The sequence below is a fragment of the Platalea leucorodia genome, assembly GCF_965183815.1.
Source record: "Platalea leucorodia genome assembly, chromosome: 5".
NCBI classification, from domain to species: domain Eukaryota; kingdom Metazoa; phylum Chordata; class Aves; order Pelecaniformes; family Threskiornithidae; genus Platalea; species Platalea leucorodia.
The window spans coordinates 84,912,110-84,934,105 of record NC_138827.1 but is presented as its reverse complement, the minus strand read 5'-3'; the positions used below and the strand labels follow the sequence as shown (position 1 = coordinate 84,934,105).

Sequence of the window (21,996 nt, the reverse complement as noted above, 5' to 3'; positions counted from 1 at the left end):
ATGAGGGGTGCAATCCCAAAGCGGGGTCCAAACACACTCTCCGCCCCATTTTGCCTGAAGAAGGGGTTAATTAGGGCTCAGGGACAATGGTGCCCGGTTCGGTGCAGGTGAACCACACAGAGCATCGTGGGCACAGCTCAGAGCCCTGCGGGACTCCCTCTCCTCCCCAGAACCCACATGGCAGCAGGGTGACCCCCGGTCTCAGCCCCAGTAGCAGAGGTGACAGCACCGTCCCCTCCGTGTTTCCCGCAGAGCCAGGGAGTGCTCACACTACCCTTGGCCCAGCACATTAGGGGGGAAAAAAAAAAGAGAAAAGGAAAAAAAAAAAAAGAGGTCAGCATCACGCTCCAGGAAATGCACTTTTCAAACACCAACTCCTTTCCCACGGGCTGGCGGAGGAAAACCAGCCATCAGCTGCTTCCCCTCGCTCCCCGGGACTCCGTGCGGGACCCACGCCTCGCACCCGCTGACCTCCTCTCTTCACCGCTCCAACACCCGCACCGGAGCTTTCCCGGCCCCGGGGAAAGGGCTGGGAGCAGCGAAGGGGCTGGGAGCACAGGAGGGATGGAGGTGGCCTGGGTGCATTTCTAAATAATCGGCCTAGTGAATGGCAACAACAATAAAATCACCGCTTGGGGGGAGAGGCTGCCGGGCTGCAAGGCAGGGGACGCGAGCCAACGGGGCTGGCTCCAGCCGCGGAGGCGGCCTGGAAAATTCCACTAAGAGCAGCTTTGAAACACAACTCCCCGATCCCTTCTGCAGGTGCTCGCCGGCGTGGGGGACAGCCATTAAAAAGACCCATGGTAGGGACAGGGGGTCGGAGAGGGTCTCTGGGAAGCCACCCTGCAGGTGCAGTGGCCATGGGTAGCATTGTACAGGGCCACCATATATCTTTTTCCCTGCTCCTCACTTTAAGGGAACAAAGCCCTGAGTTGTGAGCATAGAGAGAAACAAAATGGGGGAGAAAAAATAAAGCAAACTCTTATATTTCATTTTCACCTCTCCACTTCGTGCACTGCAGAGTGTCCTGCACGCTGCAAGAGCATCACCAGGACCATCCCTTGTCCCATCCCAATGTGAGCTGCAGCGACCGACCACTGTGAAGGGACAGGGACTGGGCTCCTCGAGTCGCGCACGCCTGCCTCGCTTTGCATTTTTAATTTGGGAAGCACAAACAGCAGCTCGCCAGAGCCCGGCTGTCAGTGCACATCACACATCTACAGCGTGGGACCCCCCTGCTCCATCCCTGGGGCTGAGTGTCACCCAGCTGCAGGGTGCTGGATCTGGCCCGTCAGGACACCCAGGAGCTCACCAAGCTTTGGCCGCTCCACTCCCCAGACATGGAAAGTGGCCGGGGCCGCGGGGAGGGGAGGGAGGAGAGGGGAAAAAAGGGACTCATTGTTCTGGAGCCGAGAGTGGGAAACTTCACGGGCCGCCCGGAGCAAAACCTGGAGGAAACCCAGGCTCTGAGCACGGCTCCCCCGACCCCCCGGGTGATTTATGGGCTGGAAACTACACTTGAAAAACAAACTCTCCTTTCCCCCACTCACTGTGCCCCCTCAGCAGATATACAGCCTCCCTTAGCCACGGTACCACCAGCAGCTCCCCAAGGAGGCCCTGTCCGGCTGTGGGAGGGGGAGTCCCCATCACAAAGGGAGAATAGCAGCCTGCACCCCGCTCCCCACCTTCGCCCCCACCACCTCTGGCACTGCCACCCCTTCTGCTGCCCATTTAACTCCCTAACCTGGCAGCAACCCCCTCCCAGCAAAGTCCTGCCCTTGGACTAAACACAGCTCTAGGGCTGGGGAAGGGCAGGGGCACAACAGCCGGGGCAGGAGGCAACAGGAGGGATTTAAATCCAGGTGGTTTTGTGGCTGGGGAGCCAGGTTTCTGGGCAAATTCAGGAGGCAGCTGTTTTTTGAGCATGAGATGCTGGAACCACTGCCAGGCAAGAGCTGGACGATACCCCCACGGTGGAGAGAAGAGAGCGAAGCAGCATCCCATGGCCCTTGGGATGCAGCACCCAGCAGTTAAAACTACACAGGGACACGCGATGCCCAGGGAAAAGAGAGATGCAAACTCGCTCCCTGCCTGCACAAGGAACAGCAGCAGACGTTGCCCTGTACTGTGCTCTGCCAGAGCCCAACTCGCCCCGTCCCACCAGGCACAGAGAGGTCTACCGCTCCCCTCGTCCCAGGGCACTTCATTGATGTGGGCATCCATGTTTGACCCCAAAATGAGCACAGCTGGGGGCCCTCCCTCACCCACCCCCCGGCTGCAGACAGACCCATGGGAGAAACCCACGGACTGAGGCAGGTGAGACCCTGGCTGAACCAGGGATCTGCAGAGCTGCACCCCAGCCCTTGCCTCCCCGAGGAGTGAGCCACAGCCAGGGCAAAGCTTGGAGGGGCTGGAGCAAGGGTCCGGATCCGGCACAGCAATGAAACCCCACCAGAAAACAGTGCCAGGCTTGGATGAGATGCAAAACCAAGCGTGGGCAGGGGAGTCTGTACTCAGGGCCAGGGGATCCCCCATCACCGGAGGAGGTCAAGGGGGGCCCTGAGCATCACCCTGCTGAGAAAGGGGATCGAGCCTGCATGGGGAGGGTCTCCCGAGCCTCCCTCCACCCCGCATCCATGCAACACACGGAGCACTCAGCATGCAGGGATAGGGGAGGAAGGAGGGATGAGAAGGAAGGAGGGAGGAGAGTGATGGAAGGAGAAGGATGGATGGGGAAGGATGGAGGACAAGGAAGGAGGGAGGTGGAATGAACGAACCGGAGAAGGAGAAGGACCGTTGCTGGTTCAGAGGAGGACGGGGGGCTTTGGTGCTCTTGTTGAGGTCCCTGAGCTTGGCGTTGTACTCTGCCAGCATACCAGGACGGGGGGGTGCAAGGAGGGTGGGAGGTCACAGGGGACAGACACGGTCCCCCATGGGGAGAGCAAGGGGCAGACAGGACAAATGTCACGAGATACAATAGGGAGAGAGAGAGAAAACAAGAGAAAATATTAGTCGGGCTCCAACAGATGAGCCTGAGGTCACTTGGGGTCCAAGGGAGCTCAGACCCCACTTACAGCTGCTTTCCCATCACCCAAATTGCCTGGCTCCAGGCACCACTTAAACCCACGTGGGAAATCAATGGTGTCTCCCAACCACACATGGCCTTGTGCAACACCACAAATGCCCCATCAGTGTCCCCCTGGGGATGGCACTGTGCTGGTCCCCTCCATCACGGGATGCCGAGGGCTGGGACAAGAAGGGATGACCCCAGATGCCTCGCTGGGAGATGATGGGGACTGAAGAACGGCAGGACTAGCTCCCTTCTGCAGGAAGACGCTGGGGATGCCAGCGCTGCCCCATCCCATCTCTTCCCCTCCATCACCAGTGGGAAGCGGGAACAGGAGCGCACCCCCACCGGGCACGGAGGAGGTGTGAGATGCTCCACGTCGCTGCGCCAGGACACACAGGCAATTTATAGCAGCAGGGAATGTAAACAAACCCGTCCATGCCCCACCGTCCCCACCAGCCATCCCCTCCAGGCACTGACTTCGGGACACCTCGTTCCCGCCAGAGGTCAGGCCGCCCACCCGCGCTGTTCCCGCCTCGGCACAGACGGCCAGGCTCCAGCGGGGACAGGTGGCCGCAGGCTGGGGACCATTCCCGGGACACCTCTCCTCCCCAGGAAGCCCAGCGGCTGCAGCAGGATGACAGTGACCCCAGCCCAGCTTTGAGGACCTGATCCCAGGGGTGAGGGGGATGGACTTTTTGGCAGACACCATCAAACATCCATTTCTCACCCACTGCAAATACTGCTCCTCCTCTCCTGAGGCTCTCCTCTTTTCCACCCCATTTTTTCCCCCTCCATAGCTGGGGGTGGATCTGCTCCTTATAATATTCAGTCCAGACATACAGCACGGTTTGGGCATCTGTGTGTTCTTGGGTTTGTTTAAACCCTCTGCGCAAGCCCTGAGTCCCTCTATGGATCTGGCCTGTAACGCTGAGGTCAGGTTCAGATGGATGCAAACGTCCTCCAACACCTCTGCACCGCTCCCCGACCCCTCCCCGCCGCTGGCACCCTTCCTGCCGCCCATCCCTGTGCCACAGTGACTCAGCCCCTGCGCCTGGGAGGTTGGTGCTGTTGGATTTTTCCAGTCAAGCCTTTTCCCCCTCCCTCTAATGCCAGGCGAGTTTCTGGACTGAGCACAGAGCTGGAAGGGATGGAGCTGCCAAGCCCCAGCATCACGAGCTGGCCCCCAGCCTGGCCGCAGCCCCGAACCCTTCCCAAATGTCGCTCTGCAATTCAACAACTGCAGCCGAAGCAGCAAGGAGGGAGGGCACCGAGCTGCCGCAGGGCCACAGCACCTCCTTCCCAGGGGGCTGGGACCCTCTGCGTCCCCAAAGCCCCCAAGCCAGAGCCGCAGGAGGGCAGGGAGGCAGAGGACGCAGTTTCCCGTCTGCAGCACGGAGCAAAAACGCCTTCATCCAGCCACGGCACCAATGCTCGGTGCGGCACCCAGCCAAGCATTGCACCAAACCCCTCTGGCAGGGCTGGGAAATGCCTTCCCAGCCCCGCAACATCACCCCACCGCCAGGTCCAGCTTCAAACCACACAGGGCCAATCTGGCTGGGCCACCGGGGCAGAAAGGCTGCTGCCAGCCTGCACCCTGACCCCCCAGCTCCAGCAGCACCCCAGCTGCCCAGGGAGGAGGTCCGAGCACCGGGGAGGACGTCTGAGCACCAAGCCCAGCATGCTGGGAGGAAAACGGGGCCTGAAATCAGGGAGGAGCCCAGCTACTGTAAACACAAGGGAAGTGCTCTGCTGGGACCTTACACCGGAGCACACTCCAGGCAGGGAGAGCATCATGTCCAAGGCGGAGTGCAGGCAGGACACCCTCATTCAGAGCTGAAAACATCTTCCCAAACTCAGCCATATTCTCCCCCAAAGGGAGAAATCCCCCTGGGACCCAGCAAGTGGCCCTGCCGCAGGGGACAGACCAGCCCCATACCCCAAAGGGATGAGGATGAGGGGATCCGACTCCCTCGGTCACCCGTTCTCCCCACCTCTGGGCAACGCTGCGGTGAGCTGCAAGGGGGGTTCTCGGCAAAGGAGAGGGGCACAGGCTGCGCCCCTGCACGGCATGCCCCCACGGCGGGTGCTCCACTGCCAAGCCTGGATCCGGCACAGACGAGGAGTCACTGCATCTCCCATCCCCAGCTCCACCATGCACTACGCCCGTAGGCTCCGGCTTCTCGGGACATGCAGTCCCCCCAGTCCCCCCAAGGAATCAAAGCATCCTACCTGCCACCCTGTGGGCCACCAGGCCCTCCAGATTCAAGGGCTCTTCTGCCGACCTCGACAGGTCTTCGTAGCTCTCCGGTCCCTTGGGGAGCATCTGGGTTTGTGGTGGGACGGTGGGGGAAGGCGGGGAGGACACAAGGAGCTGTTGAGACCCCACGGGGCTGTAGGAGGTGCTGAGCGGGAGGTTGCCCATCGGTGCTCCGGCTGGGGCATGGCTGTAGCTCCTTGGCTCCGGCACTGGTGCTGGCTGATAGCTGTAGGGCGAATAGGTTTCACGGTACTCATGCACCCCATAGTCCGGCTCCCTGGGAGAATAGGCTTTGCCCCCAGGCTCAGAGACCACAGGGCTCATGGAGGTGCCGAAGGACCTCGGCTGGACCACTTGCGGAGCCGGCTGGGCATAGAGACCAGTGATGGGCTGGGCTGAGAGGGAGGAGAGCAGGGGTCCCGCTGGCTTGTCCTGGCGAGAGGCTGCAGGCACACTCTGCGATTTGTGGACGGCGGGTGCAAGGTCCAGCATGAGGACATCAAGCGCTTCGATGGACTGCTCGATCTCCCGGCGGGAGGGCGCCCGGGGGAATTCGGGCATGCTGTGGCTGTGCGGGGGCACCGGCTGCAGCGGGCTGGGCTGGGGGCTGCAGCTGGAGACGCTGGGGCTGTGGCTCTCCATGCCACCCTCCTGCAGCCGGGAAGGCGGCCGGCTCCCTCCTTGCTGCTGCCAGGAATTCAAACCCCTCTGCACGGCCTCCCGGCTGCTGGTGCTGCGAGCCGGGGCCTGGGGCAGCGTTGGGTTCGCGTCATACTTGGCCATGTCCACCGCCGGGAAGGACCGGGAGCGGTAGGCACCAGCAGGGTCGTAGCCATACAGGTAGGGCTGGGAGCCGGGCAGCGGCTGGGCCTGGAGCCAGCCTGGGGTGTGGGAGCCCGGCGGGCGCTGTGGGTAGCCGGCCAGGTGGTCCTGAGTGGATGCTGAGGGCTGTAAAGGAGGCAACGGGTCACGGAGGTGGTGGCCCATCAGGGTGTTCTGGTTGTTGTAAGGGTAGCCGCCATTGGAGAGCGGCTCACCATCGTACAGACCCTCCTTCAGCAGCTTCTCGGTCCCGTTGCAGCTTGAGGGGCCATTGGGTAGGGAGGACAGGCTGCCCACCCGGGGCGCCTCCTGATAGCCGGCCTCACTGGTGGTGGTGGTGCCATCCAAGGAGGAGAGCGTGCCCAGGCTGCCCACACTGTGCCCATCCTGGTTGGGCAGCTCGTCGTCCAAGATATCCGTCTCCCGCTCAGCCACCAGCGCCGCGGCATTCCCATTGACGTGCACCTGAGCCGGCACCACGTGGCGGCCCGGCATGGCAGGCAGGCGCGCCGGCACAGGGCCGGGCACGTGGTTGTGCATGGGTGGCGCGCTCTCCAAGCCGAAGCCGACAAGGAGACGATCCAGCTCCCGCTTCTCCTCGGGGCTCAGCACTGCCTGGCCACCGGGCGCCCCAGGCACCCCCGGCTCATCGGTCCGGTCAGTCTTGGTGGAGGCGGTGGAGTTGCCCGAGTCGCTGCTCACCGAGAGCGTGTGCTCGACGTGGTTGGGCGTTGCTGAAAGCGGGAGGCGGGTGGCGTTGACGGCACCGGTGCTGCCGTGGAGGGAGTCTTTCTTCTTCACTTTAGCGTAGAGGCTCCCATCCAGAGGCCCTTGCGTGTGCCCAACCTCTGCAAGGGGAGAAATGAACACGAGACCCCAGATCAATTGCTGGCTCTCTGCACGGAGCTAATGGGTCCCATTAGCCGGTGGTTTCGATCTCTTCCGTGCCGCCGGAGCGCTTAACGACCAGCATCGCCGTCTCCTCAGCACCCTCCGCAATCCCATGGGCAGCATCATGCAGAGACACCGGAGCCAGACCCCCCCCAGCCCCGTTCCCCCGTGGTCCCCCACTCCGCATGCCGTCCTGCCCTGCCCTGCAAGCACCACCTGCTCCACTGGGATCCACCAAAATCCACCCCCGGCTCCAGGCATCATTCCTGGCAATTCCCTTTCATGGCTGGCGAGGGCCGGAGCTGCCCACACAGTTGGCCATCACTTTACTGCAGCCCTGCTGCTCCGCAGTGCTCAGCTGGCCCCGAAGGGCCACGCGGCACCAGGGAGGCAAATGGGGTGGGTGGGGGAGATGCATCACAGGCCTTAGGAGGACAGGCGGAGGCGGTCAGGATCTGGCTTCGAAGTTCTGCATGTCTCCAGCTGGATGGATGTACTCAGCCCACGGGTGAAGGACAGATGAACCACAGACCCACCTTCCCCCCCCCACCCGTTCTCCTCCCGGATGATGCACAGATCCAGCCAGCTACCCATCCTTGACATTTTCTTCCCTGGCTACAGACAGGCTCCCACCCTTTCTCTCCTTCCCCTTCCCTCTCTCAGCCCGCATGGATCTACCCTGGACATTTCCTTGCTGCCGGACGCTTCCCCGAAGCTCCCGCACAGGCAGTGCCTCTGCCCAACCCCGATCACGCAGCATCTCCTCCCCGGGGAGGCACCGAGCGCCCCAACCCCACGATTCGAGTCCAGTGCGATGAGCCAACTCTGCTCCGCAGCCCCCAAAGGATGGGGGGCATCCAGGGCATGGCAGCATCACCACAGCAACCTTGCACCCCAGCTCCGAGCCCCCCAGTTCCCACCACCCCCAGCAGCCCCAACACCACAACCAGCTGCACCCTTTAAACCTTTCCAAGCGAGGCAGCCAGATTTTGGGGGCACAGAGGGACTCTGGCCACCAAGACAGCAATGGGGATGGCCCCCAAGCCGTGTCCCCCCTGCTGGAGCGTGCACGGCACCAGCCGGGCTGCAGACTCCTGTTTTTCCAGCTCCTCACCGAGGTTTCCTGGAAGGGCCCATGAGCAGTGTTAAACACTTTCTTTTGGAGGAAAAAATGACTCTTCCCTGGCGGCGGGCCAGGCGGCTGACTCAGGGACGGAAGACGGCCCTAACGCGATAGTGTGAAATCAGAGCGCTCCTATCTGTGAGCAAAACACTTCCGAAAGCCAGCCCTGAGCCGGGGACGGCTTAACCAGTCCCATGCCACAGCACCCATGCCCTGGCAGCTCCTGCACCACTGAACCCCCTCACCGTAAAGCGGAGGGGGGCAATAACACCCAGCACATAACCCACCAAGGCAGGGCCCCCTCCTCACCACTGATTTTCCACTCCCGAATCCCCGCCAGCAGCATCCCAAGGAGGCAGCCGAGCCCCAAAGCCCCTCCTTGGCTTGAAGATGCCCTAGGACCACGCAGTGAGGTCCTCCCCAGGCACTTGATGAGGGAAAGGATGAGGATGGGGTCCACGATTTCTCCCAGAGACTCAGAGCTCCTTCATCCAGCCAGTGTAGCCAAGAACTGGCAGCATTTGACTCCGCAACACCTCCCGTACGGGCAAAAAGGGGAATAGAAAGAGGGAATCCCTTCCTGTGGAGGGAGAAAGGAAAAAGCAGCGTGTCCAGGGACAGCGTCAACACTGGAGAGGCTGAGACATCGCCTGGAGCCGGGCCGTCGCCCAGCCCTCCTGTATGATGGCGGTGATGGGTTCTGGCCAGTCCCGGGAAACAGGGCAAGAGCCAAGGTGGGGGCTGGGATAAATAGGGCAGGGGAATAGAAAGGAAAAGGGAATAAATAAATATAAATGAAAGCACGTGGCGCCAAGGGAGAAAATAGCTGGGAAAGGCTTTAATTAGACTGTGGGCTGGGCAGCACCCCATGGCTGGGAGAAACATCTCAAAAGCGGGGTCAGGATGGGGCACCACGCAGTTCATGGCAGAGCCAGAAAGCCCTGAGCACCCTGTCCCACCTTTCCTGGACCCTCCAGCCAGGCAGGGACATGGGGAGTTTGGTGGCCCCCACCCCAAGAGCAGTAGCAAGGAAGGGGCCATGACAGCTCCACCATCAGCCAGGCCCTTGTCCCACAGCTGCCCTGCCCCACACCTGACTGCCCACCCTGTCCTTGTCCCCACACGACCCCTGGGCTCGGATGCCAAGAACCGAATTCTGCTATTGCCTGCCACTCCCAGGACCGCCCCCAGGCCATGCTATCACTCATATGGCTGTCCGCTTGTCACCTGAGAAGTTGAACAAAATCCCCCAAAAAAGAGCAAGGGAAGCGGGGACAGGCTGCCCTGGCCGAAGCTGCCGTCCCCAGAGCAGCAGGCTCCCAGGTCCCCGTTTGTAAAACATTTGCAGCTCCCAGCAAGGTCAGATTTCATCCCTGAAGGTCAGAGCAGCTCCAGCCTGGCAGGCTGTGCCACCCTAGCGCGGGCTGGGTTTGCCCGGGGCTCAGCCCCCGACGCAGCTCTGCTCTGGCTCTATCTGCTGCGGCTCTATCTGCTCCGGCTGTATCGAGGCGGCTGGGGGAAGCGCTGAGCCCAGCCTGGTCCTACCCCTGCTGCCAGGCTCGCTGCCCTGGCAGGGCAACGCTCTGCCCTCTCCCTCCCCTGCACCCTGCAGCTACACCTGGGAGAAAAACTAGTCCAGGGCACGCGTGACAATGGGAAGGGGTGTCAGCTTGCATCCCCAAAATCCCAGCCATCCACCTCACGCCCAGTGGGGTGCACTGTACAGCATCATGCACCAGCACAAATCCTGGCCAGGGCTCTGCACCAGTGCAGAGGATAAGGCTGGGGCACCACCGTGTCTCCCCTGGTCCTGCCCCCAGCAGCATCCCACCTGCTGCCTCCACTCCCCACCACCCACAGCCCTGGCCCCAGGGCATCTCTGGAGCATCAGCCGGCAGGGATCCTGGGGTCCCAGGACCCTTCGTAGGATGAAGGATGCAGGCTGAGTCCCATGGGGAAGAACTCAGCCCTCCAGCTCTGGTTTCATCCTGTGCCCAGATATGATGGCAAGAAGTAACCCCAGCCCCTGAGCTGTGGGTCACCACAGCCATGAATTCCCCACCCACCCTCAGCCTCTTCCCCCATCCCGTCCAGCTCAAAGAAAAGCAAAGTCAGGACTTACCAAAGGGGATGGGGAAGAAAAGATCCCAGGTGAAGAGGAGCGGGCAGCAAAATCCCTTTCCTTTGCCCCTTCCAGCACCAGAGCCTTCCAGGGGGACCTGGTGCGGCGGCAGCTCGAACAGTGTCCGCAGCCGGCTCTGTGTGTCCGTCCAGGACAGGAGCCGACAGCCCGGAGCTGGCTTTGGTTGGCGTTTGTCCCTTTGGCTTTGCTTTGGCGGAGGGAGCTATTCCCTCCCCAGCGTCGTGTCCCGCGGGGCCAGCGAGAGGGGCATCCCGATGGCAGCGAGGTGCCGGAGGGGCTCGGATATGGGGTACCCCCAGGACAGCGGGTGCCTCCAGGACACGGGGTGCGAAAGGGGAAGATGGAGAAGACGAAGGCGGCAGAGGCAGGAGACGGGCTGGAGGTGAGGAGGTGCAGTTGTGCTTCCCTCCGCCCCAGACCACACAGGGACGAGCAGGGAGGGAAAGGGGAGAGGCAGTGGGAAGGCAGCTGGGGGCCGCCCAAGCCTCAGCCCCAGCCCGGGTTAACCCCAGCGAGGTGCTGGGAGGGTGAGAGTGAGCGCCATGGAGGGAGGACAGCCGGACAGACAGCTCCTAGCTATGAATATTAACTACTTCCTCCACAGGCAGGGCTGCGCCGCATTAACTGTTTCCTAGGCATGACAGACAGACGGACGGACAGCTGGACAGCCTACCCACCCTGCACCAGGTGCTGAGCATCACCACGCTGGATGATCCCCCCAGTTTGAGACCCGCAGCCCTGCCCGGCTCCTGCGTGCCCATGTCACACATGCCCCCTAAAAGCAGTGACACATTCGGGGTGGGGATGTCCTTTCAGGCCACATGTGATGCTGGAACACAGCCAGGTCTGCAAACCCAAATGTCTTGCTGGAGACTTGAGTTTCTCCATCATAAATAAATACACAGCCAAAGAGTGGAAACCCGCTGTGGCCAAGCCACCAACCCCACCAGCGCCAAACCCGACCCGTTTTCACAACCCCCCTTCCCTGCCCCGCGGCACAGCATGGACGCACCAGCACTAGTTTTGAGATGGCACGTGCCGCCCTGACCCGTGGCAGGAGACACGGCACAGATCCTATCCACCCTGGAGCTGCCTGTGACCGCGCTGCTCCATCCCGGGCAAAATCCATGCTGGGATGGTGCTGACAATTCCCTGGTCCAGGTGACGGTGAGCCCACCCCATGTCCAGGCCCCTTCTTGAACCCGTGCTCAGGCCTCCACTCCTTGATTGATCCAACATACTCAGCAAAACGCAAGGCTCCTTCCACTCTAATCCCCCAAATCGTGCATTTCCCACACCCCCGTGGATGACGGCAGGGGATGAGAGCAGCGTTTCCAGCCGGCCCCCTGACTCACAGCCCTGTTTGCTCCCAAATAGTGGCACGCGCCAAGTCACCATCCTCCCAAAACCTCTGAGGTTTGCTTGCTTCTCTGCCGTTTTATTTTTTGCCCTGGTTGCGCAGCTGCAGGCAGCCCAGCTGCCCAGGGACAGCCCCAGCCCCCCGTACACAGCTCCGGCAGGTTTTGACTTCAAGGACAGTTTAAAGGGGGAAGAGAAGGGGCTGAGCTCCCACCAGCCTGTCCTTCTCTCCCTGCATCCCAAGCCCTGCCTGGTTCCCAGTCCCAGTGGGACCAAACCCCATCAACCCCCCCATCACAACCCCAAATACCAGGTCAGGGGACAGACCCTGCCCTGGGAGCAGCCACGCTCCAGCTGAAATGTCTAGCCAAGCCCGTAGATGCTCCAGCATTTCTCCCATGGGGAATAACCAGAAGCAAGGGGGAGACACTCCCTGTGGATCCCCATCCAGCCCAGCCAGGTCCCCGCTGCCCCCCAAAACGCCCACTCCAAGCCCTTACCTTGCTGCGGCCGGAGCGGAGAGCAGCGGAGAGGGGCGGGATGGGGAGGGGGAAGCAGATTCCTTCAGCTTTAGTCAGCTGGCGAAGAGGAGAGGAGAGCCAGCGGCTCCCCTCCCTGCCGAGCCCGGCCAGGGGACGGATCCAGCCACGGGGGGAGAGCAGCAGCCCGCCGGCAGCTCCAGCAATGGATTTAACAGCTCTGGCCTGGCCCATTTGGCTCTCCGCCTCTGCACAGCCTGGCTTGCCCTCTTGGGCAGCCTCAGCCCCAGATAAGTGAGGCAGGATTTGACCCCCCTAGGGAAGATGTACCCCACAAGATGCCCACCCTCCTGGGGGACCCACGGATGACAGCGACCCCATCTAGGGGCTTGCTGCCCCATGGAAAGGTACAGGATTGGCATCCAGCTCGATTTAGGGGGCTCTGGGACCCCCCAACCTTTGCCACATGGGGTTCAGGCTCTGCTGTGACCTCCCATCCCTGGAGGGGTAGGATGCTCATCCCACTCCCCACCCTGGCCAGCCCTGCCCTGCACGCAGGGCTGAGCTGCAGGGGAGCCCTGCGCCAGAACCATGACTCAGGTGGGGATTTAGCAAGTCTCCGGCAGATGTTGGATTTGGCCAGGCCCCAGCCACCCCTCTTCCAGCCCCGGTAAAAAGGGGGGGCAGGCAGGGCCAGCCCGCAGTGGGGACAGGGATGGTACAGAGGTTGGAGGTGGAGAGGTGGGGTGGATGCTGGGTGCGGCAGGACCAGCCAGGGTGGATCCAAGGGAGCTGCTGGGTTGGGGACACACGCCCGGCCCTTTCACATTGTCTCACACCACCCCAGGATGGTGTCTCCCCACCACGGTCACACATCCAGACCCTGGGGACAACCCCTCCACCACCTCCGTGCTGGCCTCAGTACCCTGTTCTCCATCAGCATTGGTTTTCTCAGCAAAACCAAACCAGGCCATAGATGTTGCCCAGCCAGATTTGCCCACCTGCCGCTGAGGTACCCCAAAAATTTCTCTGCCGCGATCCTCCAACCAGCTGCAAAGCCAGCAGTGCCGCATCCAGCTGCAGGTCTCCTCCTGCCTCCCTGGAGCCAGCTTTGCCCCCCGAGGAGAGCCACCACAGTGCTGGCAAAGCATCCTTCATCCACCCTGGATAAAGGACATCTGAACCCCAAAAACAGCCAAAGGAAGAAGCAACTCATCACTACTCTTCAGCCTCCAAACACCCTCTCAGCCAACCGATGGCTATGGGGACTGCAGCAGGAACCCGCCACACAGCCAGCACAAACCACAAAGACCCTTTGAGGAGGAGGAAGGAGGGCAGGCAGAGCCGCTTGCCTCCCCTGTGCCGCACGGGGATGGATGATGGGCAGTGGGACGGGGCTGTGGGGGTATCCCAGCGCACCCCACTCTCACTAAGGAGCACGGGGCAGCCCAAGCCCAGTGGGCAGCAGGAACCCTGCCAGGGTAAGGCGGGAGGGTGAGCTTGCTGACGGGGCCAGCCTGTGCCGTAGCGGTGGTTTGCAGACCCAGCCAGGTCCCCTCAGCCAGAGAGCAAGATGTGGGGGTTCAGATCCCCCTCTCATGCCCCCTGCCCTGGGCAAGCTTGGTCAGCCAGCAACCCTGCTGCGACTCAGTTTCTCCTTCCCCAAGCCGCCGCAGATAAGCACAGCGGAGGCGAGGGTAACACCAGGACAGGCACCATCCCCAGCCATCCACCTGCCCCTCCAGCTTTGGGGTCCCACAGGGTCACCCCCACCCTGTCAGGCACCCCCCTAGCCCATACGGGTGCCCCACGCTGAGCCTAAGCTGCCGGAGAAAGGGCATCCACCTCCACCGAGAGCGGCTGTGGCCGGCAGAGACGCGGCGCAGGGGATACCCACCGTTTGGCAGGCGATCCCAATCCCGTCGGCCCAGGCTGCGGTGCCGGTCTGTGGGGAGCCTTCACCGAGCGGTGGGGACGGGCAGTGGCAGGGACGAGGAGCAGCGGCTGATCCCACCCCGGCTTGGGTCCCCGTGCCAGCTTCACCCCCCTCCGCCCCCAGCCGCCGCTCGCTCACGCCTGGTGGTGCCAAAAATGTGGCGTGCAATTCCCTGACCAAATAAGGCGAGAACAACCATAAACAGGGAGCCCCCTTGCACAGCCGGGCACCGGGGTCCCCATGCCATCCTGGGACAGGCTGAAGAAGAGGAAAAGTGCCGACAGAGAGGGAAGAAGACGGGAGCCCCCCGAGCCCACACTGGCTCTCCCTGCCACTGCTCAAGGTGCCCCATGGGGCAGCCAGGGCGAGACCCCCTATAGATGGTCTGTGTCGCAGCTGCCTGCACTGGCATGGGTCGGGGGGCAGCCTCCTGCCTGCGGCTTTGCCCTCTGGCAGTCCCAGCTCATCCCCAAATCAGGGCAGTGTTTGCAAATCCAAGGTGCCCTCGTTCCCCATCGCCACCCTCCCTGCAGGGAGGACAGCCCGGCCAGCACATGGAGGGACCTCTGCAGCCCCGACACCCACCAAGACCCCCAGGAGGGGATGGAGAGAAGTCCTGGGGTACCTCCGCAGCCCTGCAAGGGGCTGGGAATGCTGTGGCTCTGCCCCAGGGGCCAGAGGGTAACACACGTGCACCGAGGCACTCAGGTCTCCACAGGTAGGAGGGGGCTGCCAGCCAGTCCTGCCAGCTTGGGGCAGGGGCAGAGCCATGGTCTGAGCTGACGGTGGGGACATACGTCCCCTCCCCTTGGGGATGGACCCGCAGCTCCACGCCACATAGCTGAGCCCGCGCATCACGAGTTGCCTGTTTACTGCCCCGTGCCAAGGCAGGCGTCCATGCCAGCTCCGTGCAGCCGCCCCATGTCTGGCCCCACGTCCCCACTGCGGGCCGGGACCCCCTCACCAGCCCTGGGCACCCAGAGCCCCCACCCTCCCCAGTGAGCCCAGCCACCCACAGCTCCCACTCAGAGCAGCCGGTGACCTTCAGGGACCACAGCTGTCCCCGCTCCGGGGACGCCTGTCCAGACCGGGCCAGGAAAACTCAGGCATCTGCTCGGCCACAGGTGGCTTCGCCGCCGGGACGGGGGCCCACCACCCTTCGATATACAAGTGCTGCCTGTTCCTGCCAAGCAGGCGAGGGCGGCCGACTCGCTGCATCCAAACGGGTGCTCAGGGGGCTTTTCCCAGCTCCAAGCAATGGTGCGGACCCTCCAGGGCCAGTGAGGCATCTGCCTCTCCCAGGGGAAACTGAGGCACAGCTACATCCCACCACATTTGTGCCACGATAAAGGAGCTGGGAGACCTAATGGTCCTCCCCATTAGGTCCCGCTCCCGATAGACTTGGGGTTTGGGTTTCCCAAAGCTCTGGGGCGTGAACCAGGGCTGGACTCTGCTCTGTGCAAACAGGGCTTTGAGAGCAAAAGCACCTAAAAAAGAGCCTGAGGTCCCTGGCATCGCAGCGGGAGGGAAAGTCCACGAGATCTTCCTCTCCCATCCCATGGCCACGCTCCTTCTGGCAGCGGCCACCTGCCCCCAGCTCTGCTGCCCGCCCGTGTCCCCTTCCCTGGGGTGGGGGGGATTTCCACAGGGACACTTGGGCCACCGACCACCCCATGAGCCCTAACCTTTCTCCAGGTGCTTGCCAGGCAGGGGCGGCTCAGCCCAGGTGCCCTCCGTGCTGTCCTCACGCTGGATGTTGAAGTTCTCGTAGGAGTCCCACCGGATGAGCGGGTCGGATGTGTTGTAGTCCACAGAAACGCTAGGCCCATTCTCCAGGTGCTCCATGCCTGGGAAGAGGCAGGATGATCAGTCGGGGTGACAATAGAGCCAGCATGGGTGGGATGGAGGGAGGAGATGGAGAGAAGGTGCAAGCAAGGGAACGAGGGCAGCAGCCATGGAGCAAGGCAGGAGAGTCACGTAGGAACGGGGGCACCAAGAGGGATAGATGGGCATGGGAGGTACATCGAGACTCACAAACAAGGTGTACAGGGCTGGCCAGGGCTTTTGGGAGTGCCTAGGGACAGGCAGACGGACTGACAGTGAGCATGCCTAGGGCGGGACTTTTTGGGGTGGGGGGCTCTCCGTTCCCAAGCGCCCCCTCCCTCTCTCCCAGGCCAGCAAGTGCTGCAGAGAGCGGCCTCACAGGGACGAGAGCGAGGGCAACAGGGCACCCATGGGTGCTCTGAGATCAGCATCACTGCCTGGACCCCTCATCCCACCCTGGTGACACAGGAACTGCAAACAGGGAAGGGGGAGATCACAAGAGAGACAGCAGGGGATAGAGCTGGGGAGCGGGAAAGAAGCCAGCATCCAGCTCTGAACCCCCACAGTGGTGAGCCAGCCGTACCTTGAATCTTCTCGGGGCCGTAGGAGAACACGAACTCCACCTTCCCATACTCAGGGAAGCGGTCATCTGGAAGTGAGAGAACAGAGAAAAGGGACCATCTCCATCCATTCCTCCAACGGCACCCAGCCAGCCACCCTAAATGTGCGCGGAGCATAGGGCACCCACCCCGGCCAGCGCAAGGCCAGGAGCTGGTTGGGGATATCCCAGCATGGGGCAGCACATCTCAGCCCCCAAACAACCCCAAGGCAGGACCTCCGCATCGCTACCAGATTTGGGCAACGAAGGGGATGACACTGCCACCGGTCCCCAAGTGCCACTGCACCCTAAGGATGGAGCAGGAGCACCCTGCTTCATCGGGGATGGATTTAGGGTGGGTGCCCAGGTGTCCCAGTGATGGAAGCAGTGTCAAAGGTGTGGGAGGAGGAGGGAGTCTGGAGTGGGGAGGTGCTGGGGCGGTTACCTCTGAAGGCCTCATCCAGGTCCTCCTTGCCAAAGACGACGTCGAGGTCGTGCACGGCACACGTGTGGAACTGCACGCGGAAAATCACGTCACGGGTTGGGCTGCGAAACTTCTTGTGGTAACACTTCAGCTGCAGAGGGGAGCGGGGTTGAACCATGAGGATGAGCCCCCGGGGCTGGACAAGGGGGAACCGGAGGGTCCCCAGGCACGAGGACCACCCGTCCCCCAGCTGCTTCCCGTGCAGGGGGCTGAGCCAAGGCTCCTTACCAAGATATCACCCTTGAGGAGCAAGCCGGGCTCAATGGTGATGCAGATGCCTGTCTGGCTGTCTCCTTGCACGTTGCTGCAGAGAGGGACAGTGGAAGGACATGAGTTGCAGTGCAGAGCCCCCCCAGAGCTCCCAGCACCGCCTCCACCAGCCCTTTCCACCCATACCCAGCCAGGAAAGGTGCAAAGCACTGAGCTGGCCCTCTTGGTGACAGAGGAGGGTCCAGAACCCTGCCCCAAGGGGCACCCATTCCCAGGGGGAGGAGAACAGGAGGGTGAAACTGAGGCACAGCTCAATGAGGAGGCTAAAAATCCCGGGTTTGACCAGGGTCCGAGTGCTGGGGCTGTGCTATCAACCATCCGCCCTGCTCCCGTGGGTTGAGTGGAGCACAGGACGCAGGAGAGCTCTCAGGGAAGGCTCTCCTCCCTGCCTCAGTTTCCCTGCCAGAAGCCCTCCCCTCCCGAGGGCGCTGGGGGGCTGCCTCCGGGCGGTGGCGTCAGCAGCGGGGGACGAGGGAAGAAGGGAGTTGGATTTCACAGGCAAGATAAACCTGGAGTTTATTACCGGCATCCCATAAACAGTCTATTAAAAGCTGGAAGGCAAGGCTGGGATGGCAGTAAATCTCAGCTAATGGCGATGCCTGGCTGCAGGGAAGGGAGATCCCAGTTCAGGGGGTGAGATGGGAATACCCCCAAGGCAAGGGGCTTTGCTCCCTCCAGGGGGGCCAGAGGCCGGGGGTCCCGGGCTGGGATGCAGCCCCAGCAGAGCACCCGGGTAGCTGGAGAAATCCGCTCCTGCTTTGCCTTTGCCAGCGCCTGCTCCCGAGAGCAGCGTCGGAAAATGGTGTCAGGGTAAATCATGGGGAGGTTAAAATGGGGGGAAACTCTTTTCTGGGGAGAGAAAGAGGGCTTTTAGGACGATTCCAGGCAGGAGGAGCTGCTTTTTGGGCAGGGAAAGGAGAAACGCCTCCATCGCCCAGGGAGGTGTCCCCATCCCTGTCCCCACTCCCTCGGGGGACACCCAGCCCCAGGCTCTCCACAGCCCCGGGCTCCCTCTGCTGATATGCAGAGTCACTACAGCCCTCCCAGCAAAAGGGCCCAGTATGGTCCAGTATAGCCAGTTAACACCTCCAATGAAAGGGAAGGCCCTTTTTTTGGTTCCCTGGACCACAAACAGACTCAGCACAGGGCACCGGGACTGCTGGGGACTTGGCCTTGACCCTCTCCATCTCCCCCCACTTGCCAAGCCCCCCGCGCTGGGGAGGAGGGAAGCCCCACGGCGAGGAGATAGTTACTAGATCCCCGAAGTGTAGACGGGCTGCATGGCCTGGTAGATTTTCAGGAAGGGCCGACAACCTGGAAGACATCAAGGCGGGGAGAGAAGGCGTGCTGCTGTTAGCCGGCAGGGAGGAGAGGCCAGGGCAGGGATTAGTCATGGGGGAGAAATCCAAACAGGGAGGGAGCCAAGGCAAATAGCCACTCCCCGCCCCGGCCAGCCCGCACTGGCCACGGGCAACATCTGGGATGGGCAGAAAGGGATGCTCTGGATGGGGTGGGAAAGGGGGAAAGCCCCTATAACCCAGTTTGTGTCCTGTAGGACCTGGGGCAAGCACTGGGATGGGGATGGAGGTGGGATGATGGGGATGATGGTCTCTGAGAGAGGGACCACTTCTGGGTACCGGCATCAGGCATGGTGCTACATCCCAAACCCCAACCCCAATTTGGTGCCATCCTTCAAAAAGAAGCTCGGGTTAGTGCCAAGCCCTGGGAGCCCTGCACAGGGGGAGCACCCCCGAGGGTATCTCTGCAGGAAAAGGGTAGCACCCTGCTACAGCAAACAGTCACGGAGAGGGAACAGTCCCTGAGAGGGAAAGGGAAATTCAAATTGCTGAGGAAATTGTGGAAAATATCCCCCACGGACAGCAAGCCCAGCCAGGCAGCGTGGGACGGGGGTGGGGGGGCGGGCTGGGGGGAGGTGTAGGGGGCACCTACCGCCTTTTGACTCAAAGTTGGGGATGCCGTGCATGATGACGTGGTGGAGGAAGAGGGGTTTGTTGTTCATCTTGATGCTGCCAGACAGGAGCCCGCTGAAGTAATGGATGTACCTAGAGGGGGGACAGGCAGCTTAGGGGCAGGACCCACAGCGGAGCACCAGCCTTGGCCCCCCTGCATCCAACTGCCCTGTCCACGGGGGCAAAACTCATGCCAGGACTCACCTCTTCTGGGATGGCTGTCCCACTGGCACTACCTTGTCCTCATAGAAGCGCTTCATGGCAAACCTGTCCAGAGCCTGGTTGGCACTGCGGGGACAAAAGGGTAGATGAGGGATGGAGATCTGCAGTGGGCCCCAGGGCCACCCCGGGATCGCATGTCCCTCTCACCTGGCCGAGATGTTGCTGTAGTGCATGTAGGCAGCCACCACCACCCCCAGCCGGCCGCGGTTCCCCTGCGGACACAGAGCAGAAGGGGTGTCATGGGGGTGTTGGTGCCTGCGAGCACGCAGGCACGGCCGTCCTGCACGCAGGCATGCACACACCGGTCCCTACACACATGCACCAACCCACACGCACACCCCAGCCCTCATAGACACCCACCAGTGCACATGTATGCCGATGCCTACACACACCCCAAGGCCAAACCACCACATTCCCTGCACTCCTCAGCCTCTGAGGCTGCTCAGCCCCATCCCTGCAGGCCCCAGCCCCCACAGCCCCCCATCACTGTGCGCCCCGGGGACAAGGTCTGGCCCACCTTGTTGTGCAGCACCACCACGTTGTGCGCTGCCGCGTTGAGCCATGTGTCCATGGCTTTGCAAATGCTGCAGATCTTCTCCAGCGCCGGGGTGTGCAGGTCGGGCCACCCAAAATCCAGCACCTGACGGGGGGGGACGACAGGGATCACATCCACGCTGGGCTCTGCCCCCTCTGTAGTCCCCAGCCTGCCAGCGTGCAAAGCCCAGGGCACAGACCCAGGGCAGGCACCACCGCATTGCCCTGACATGGCCCTCCCAGCCTTTCCCCTAACCCTGCAGCCCACTGCCCAGACCCCTGCCCCTGGGGGGGCCATTGGAGTCCTAGATCTCAGCCCTGCCCTGGGTCACTTGGCTCAGGTGCCCAGGGCTCCCCCGTGTTCACAGGTATGGGGATGATGCTTTAGGGAGGTCTCCAAGAGGCCCCGACAGCCAGGTTTGGGATGGGGATGGGATGGGGCTTAAGCTGAGACCCCACAAACTCATTGGGAAGTCCCAGTGCTTTCCCTCCTCTGCTCCTCCACCAGCTGGGTGGGACGGAAAGGGTGGCTGTTCCTCCCCCAAACAGCTTGCAGTGGGGAGCTGGTCCCACAGACAGCCCTGCCCCGAGCCCCTCTGCTCCCCACAGCTGCGACCCACCTTGGGGTGAAGTTTGCTGATGTCATGTCTCCGCTCGGAGAGGTTGAAAAGCTTCAGGGAAAGGGAAAGACAGAGTGAGGGGTCACCTTCCTCCCTTGCTGCCACCCTCCACCTCTTCCTCACTTCAAAGCCTCCCCAAATCCCCCCATGAGAGGCTTCCCCAAACACATTAATCCGAGTAACACCTTGCCATGGGGCAACACAATAGCCAAAAACTCCCAGGGGGTCCAAAAGGGACTGGAAAGCTTCAAGGAAGGAAAAAATCCATCTGTCTTGGTTCAAAGACCCCCCTCACCAGAGCCGAGCCCAGCCAGAGGCAAGGATGCAGCACCCATACCCTGCAGCACCCCATCCCCAGGACCTGAGCACCCCCGCCCCTTCCCCAGCCTGGAGGGCACCCGGCCATGTCCCTCACCACATAGTTGTCCCCATGCTTGGACTTCAGCATGTGGGCCACCTCGCGGAGGTTGCTGCAGAAGCTCTGCTCCTCGGCTGTGCTGGGGTAGGAGACGGCGATGATCCGCTCCGTGATGTACACCAGATCCAGCTCACAGCTGCTCTCCATGGCCGTGGTCAGGCTCATGCTCCTGAGTGAGGGAGGGGACCACCATCAGGACACGGCATGGGGAGGGGACGCTGTGACCCTTCCCCTCCCTGCACAGCCCCTGGGGTTAAGCGAGACAGGCTGGGACATGTGGGGACACAGCGGCAGGACTGCCCACAGCCTTTCCCCTGCTCCCAGCCCCATTTGGGTGTCTTGGGGACCCCAAGTTGGGGATGCTGGGTCATAACCCCCATGTCTTCTCCATGGGGAGCATCTCCCCGCTGAGGCACATCTGGAGAAGCAAAGTGTTGGTAGGGGGGAATTTCAGACAAGGCAGAGATGGTCACCAGAAGGGGAAACTGAGGCATTTACCTGGATGTTTTGTGGCGTGACTGCCCGCTCTTGGGCGATTTTGTGGCATCCTAAAGAACCAGAGAGGAAACACAAGTTATTGCCCTGACCCAGCCCACAGCCAGCACAAGGGTCCCACTAGAGCCAGGTGTGATGGTGCTGCCAGAGCATCCCACCCCCACCATGCTGCACTGCGCACCAGAACACCCCCAAAATATCACTGTCTCCAAATCCCACCTGCTGAGCGCCCTGGTGGCACCAAACACCCCAATGGCATCATCGTCTCCCCACCACGGCCACAAGCAAAACCCAGCTCTCGCAACCAGCGTGGCCGGAACCAGCTGCCACGGGCACTGCGGGGCCAGCGCCTTGGCACAGGGTCCCAGAGGACCTTTGAGGAGGATGCTCTGGGTGGGGGGACAGTCTCAGGCATGTCACGAGTCCCTCCAGTCTCAGCCAGACTCCGGACACACACCTGGCAGGACACAGTGGCTTTGGC

At 62.0% G+C, this 21,996-nt stretch overlaps 1 protein-coding gene across 7 annotated transcripts in view; it reads right to left on the bottom strand.

The window, feature by feature from the left end:
• Positions 1–21,996, bottom strand: part of TNS1 (tensin 1) — a 54,841-nt gene that overhangs the window by 19,879 nt on the left and 12,966 nt on the right. For 5 of the 7 annotated variants that reach the window (XM_082311633.1, XM_082311636.1, XM_082311637.1 and 2 more), the window contains 13 exons: positions 21,519–21,568; positions 21,018–21,189; positions 20,603–20,653; positions 19,966–20,088; positions 19,596–19,660; positions 19,431–19,514; positions 19,207–19,319; positions 18,510–18,570; positions 17,215–17,290; positions 16,948–17,077; positions 16,488–16,553; positions 15,766–15,927; positions 5,300–6,997 (listed from right to left, as the gene is read on the bottom strand). In XM_082311633.1, the coding sequence (XP_082167759.1) occupies positions 5,300–6,997; positions 15,766–15,927; positions 16,488–16,553; positions 16,948–17,077; positions 17,215–17,290; positions 18,510–18,570; positions 19,207–19,319; positions 19,431–19,514; positions 19,596–19,660; positions 19,966–20,088; positions 20,603–20,653; positions 21,018–21,189; positions 21,519–21,568 (2,851 nt within the window). The remainder of the gene's footprint in view (positions 1–5,299; positions 6,998–15,765; positions 15,928–16,487; positions 16,554–16,947; positions 17,078–17,214; positions 17,291–18,509; positions 18,571–19,206; positions 19,320–19,430; positions 19,515–19,595; positions 19,661–19,965; positions 20,089–20,602; positions 20,654–21,017; positions 21,190–21,518; positions 21,569–21,996) is intronic. The other 2 variants (XM_082311638.1, XM_082311639.1) reach the window with 1 other exon arrangement.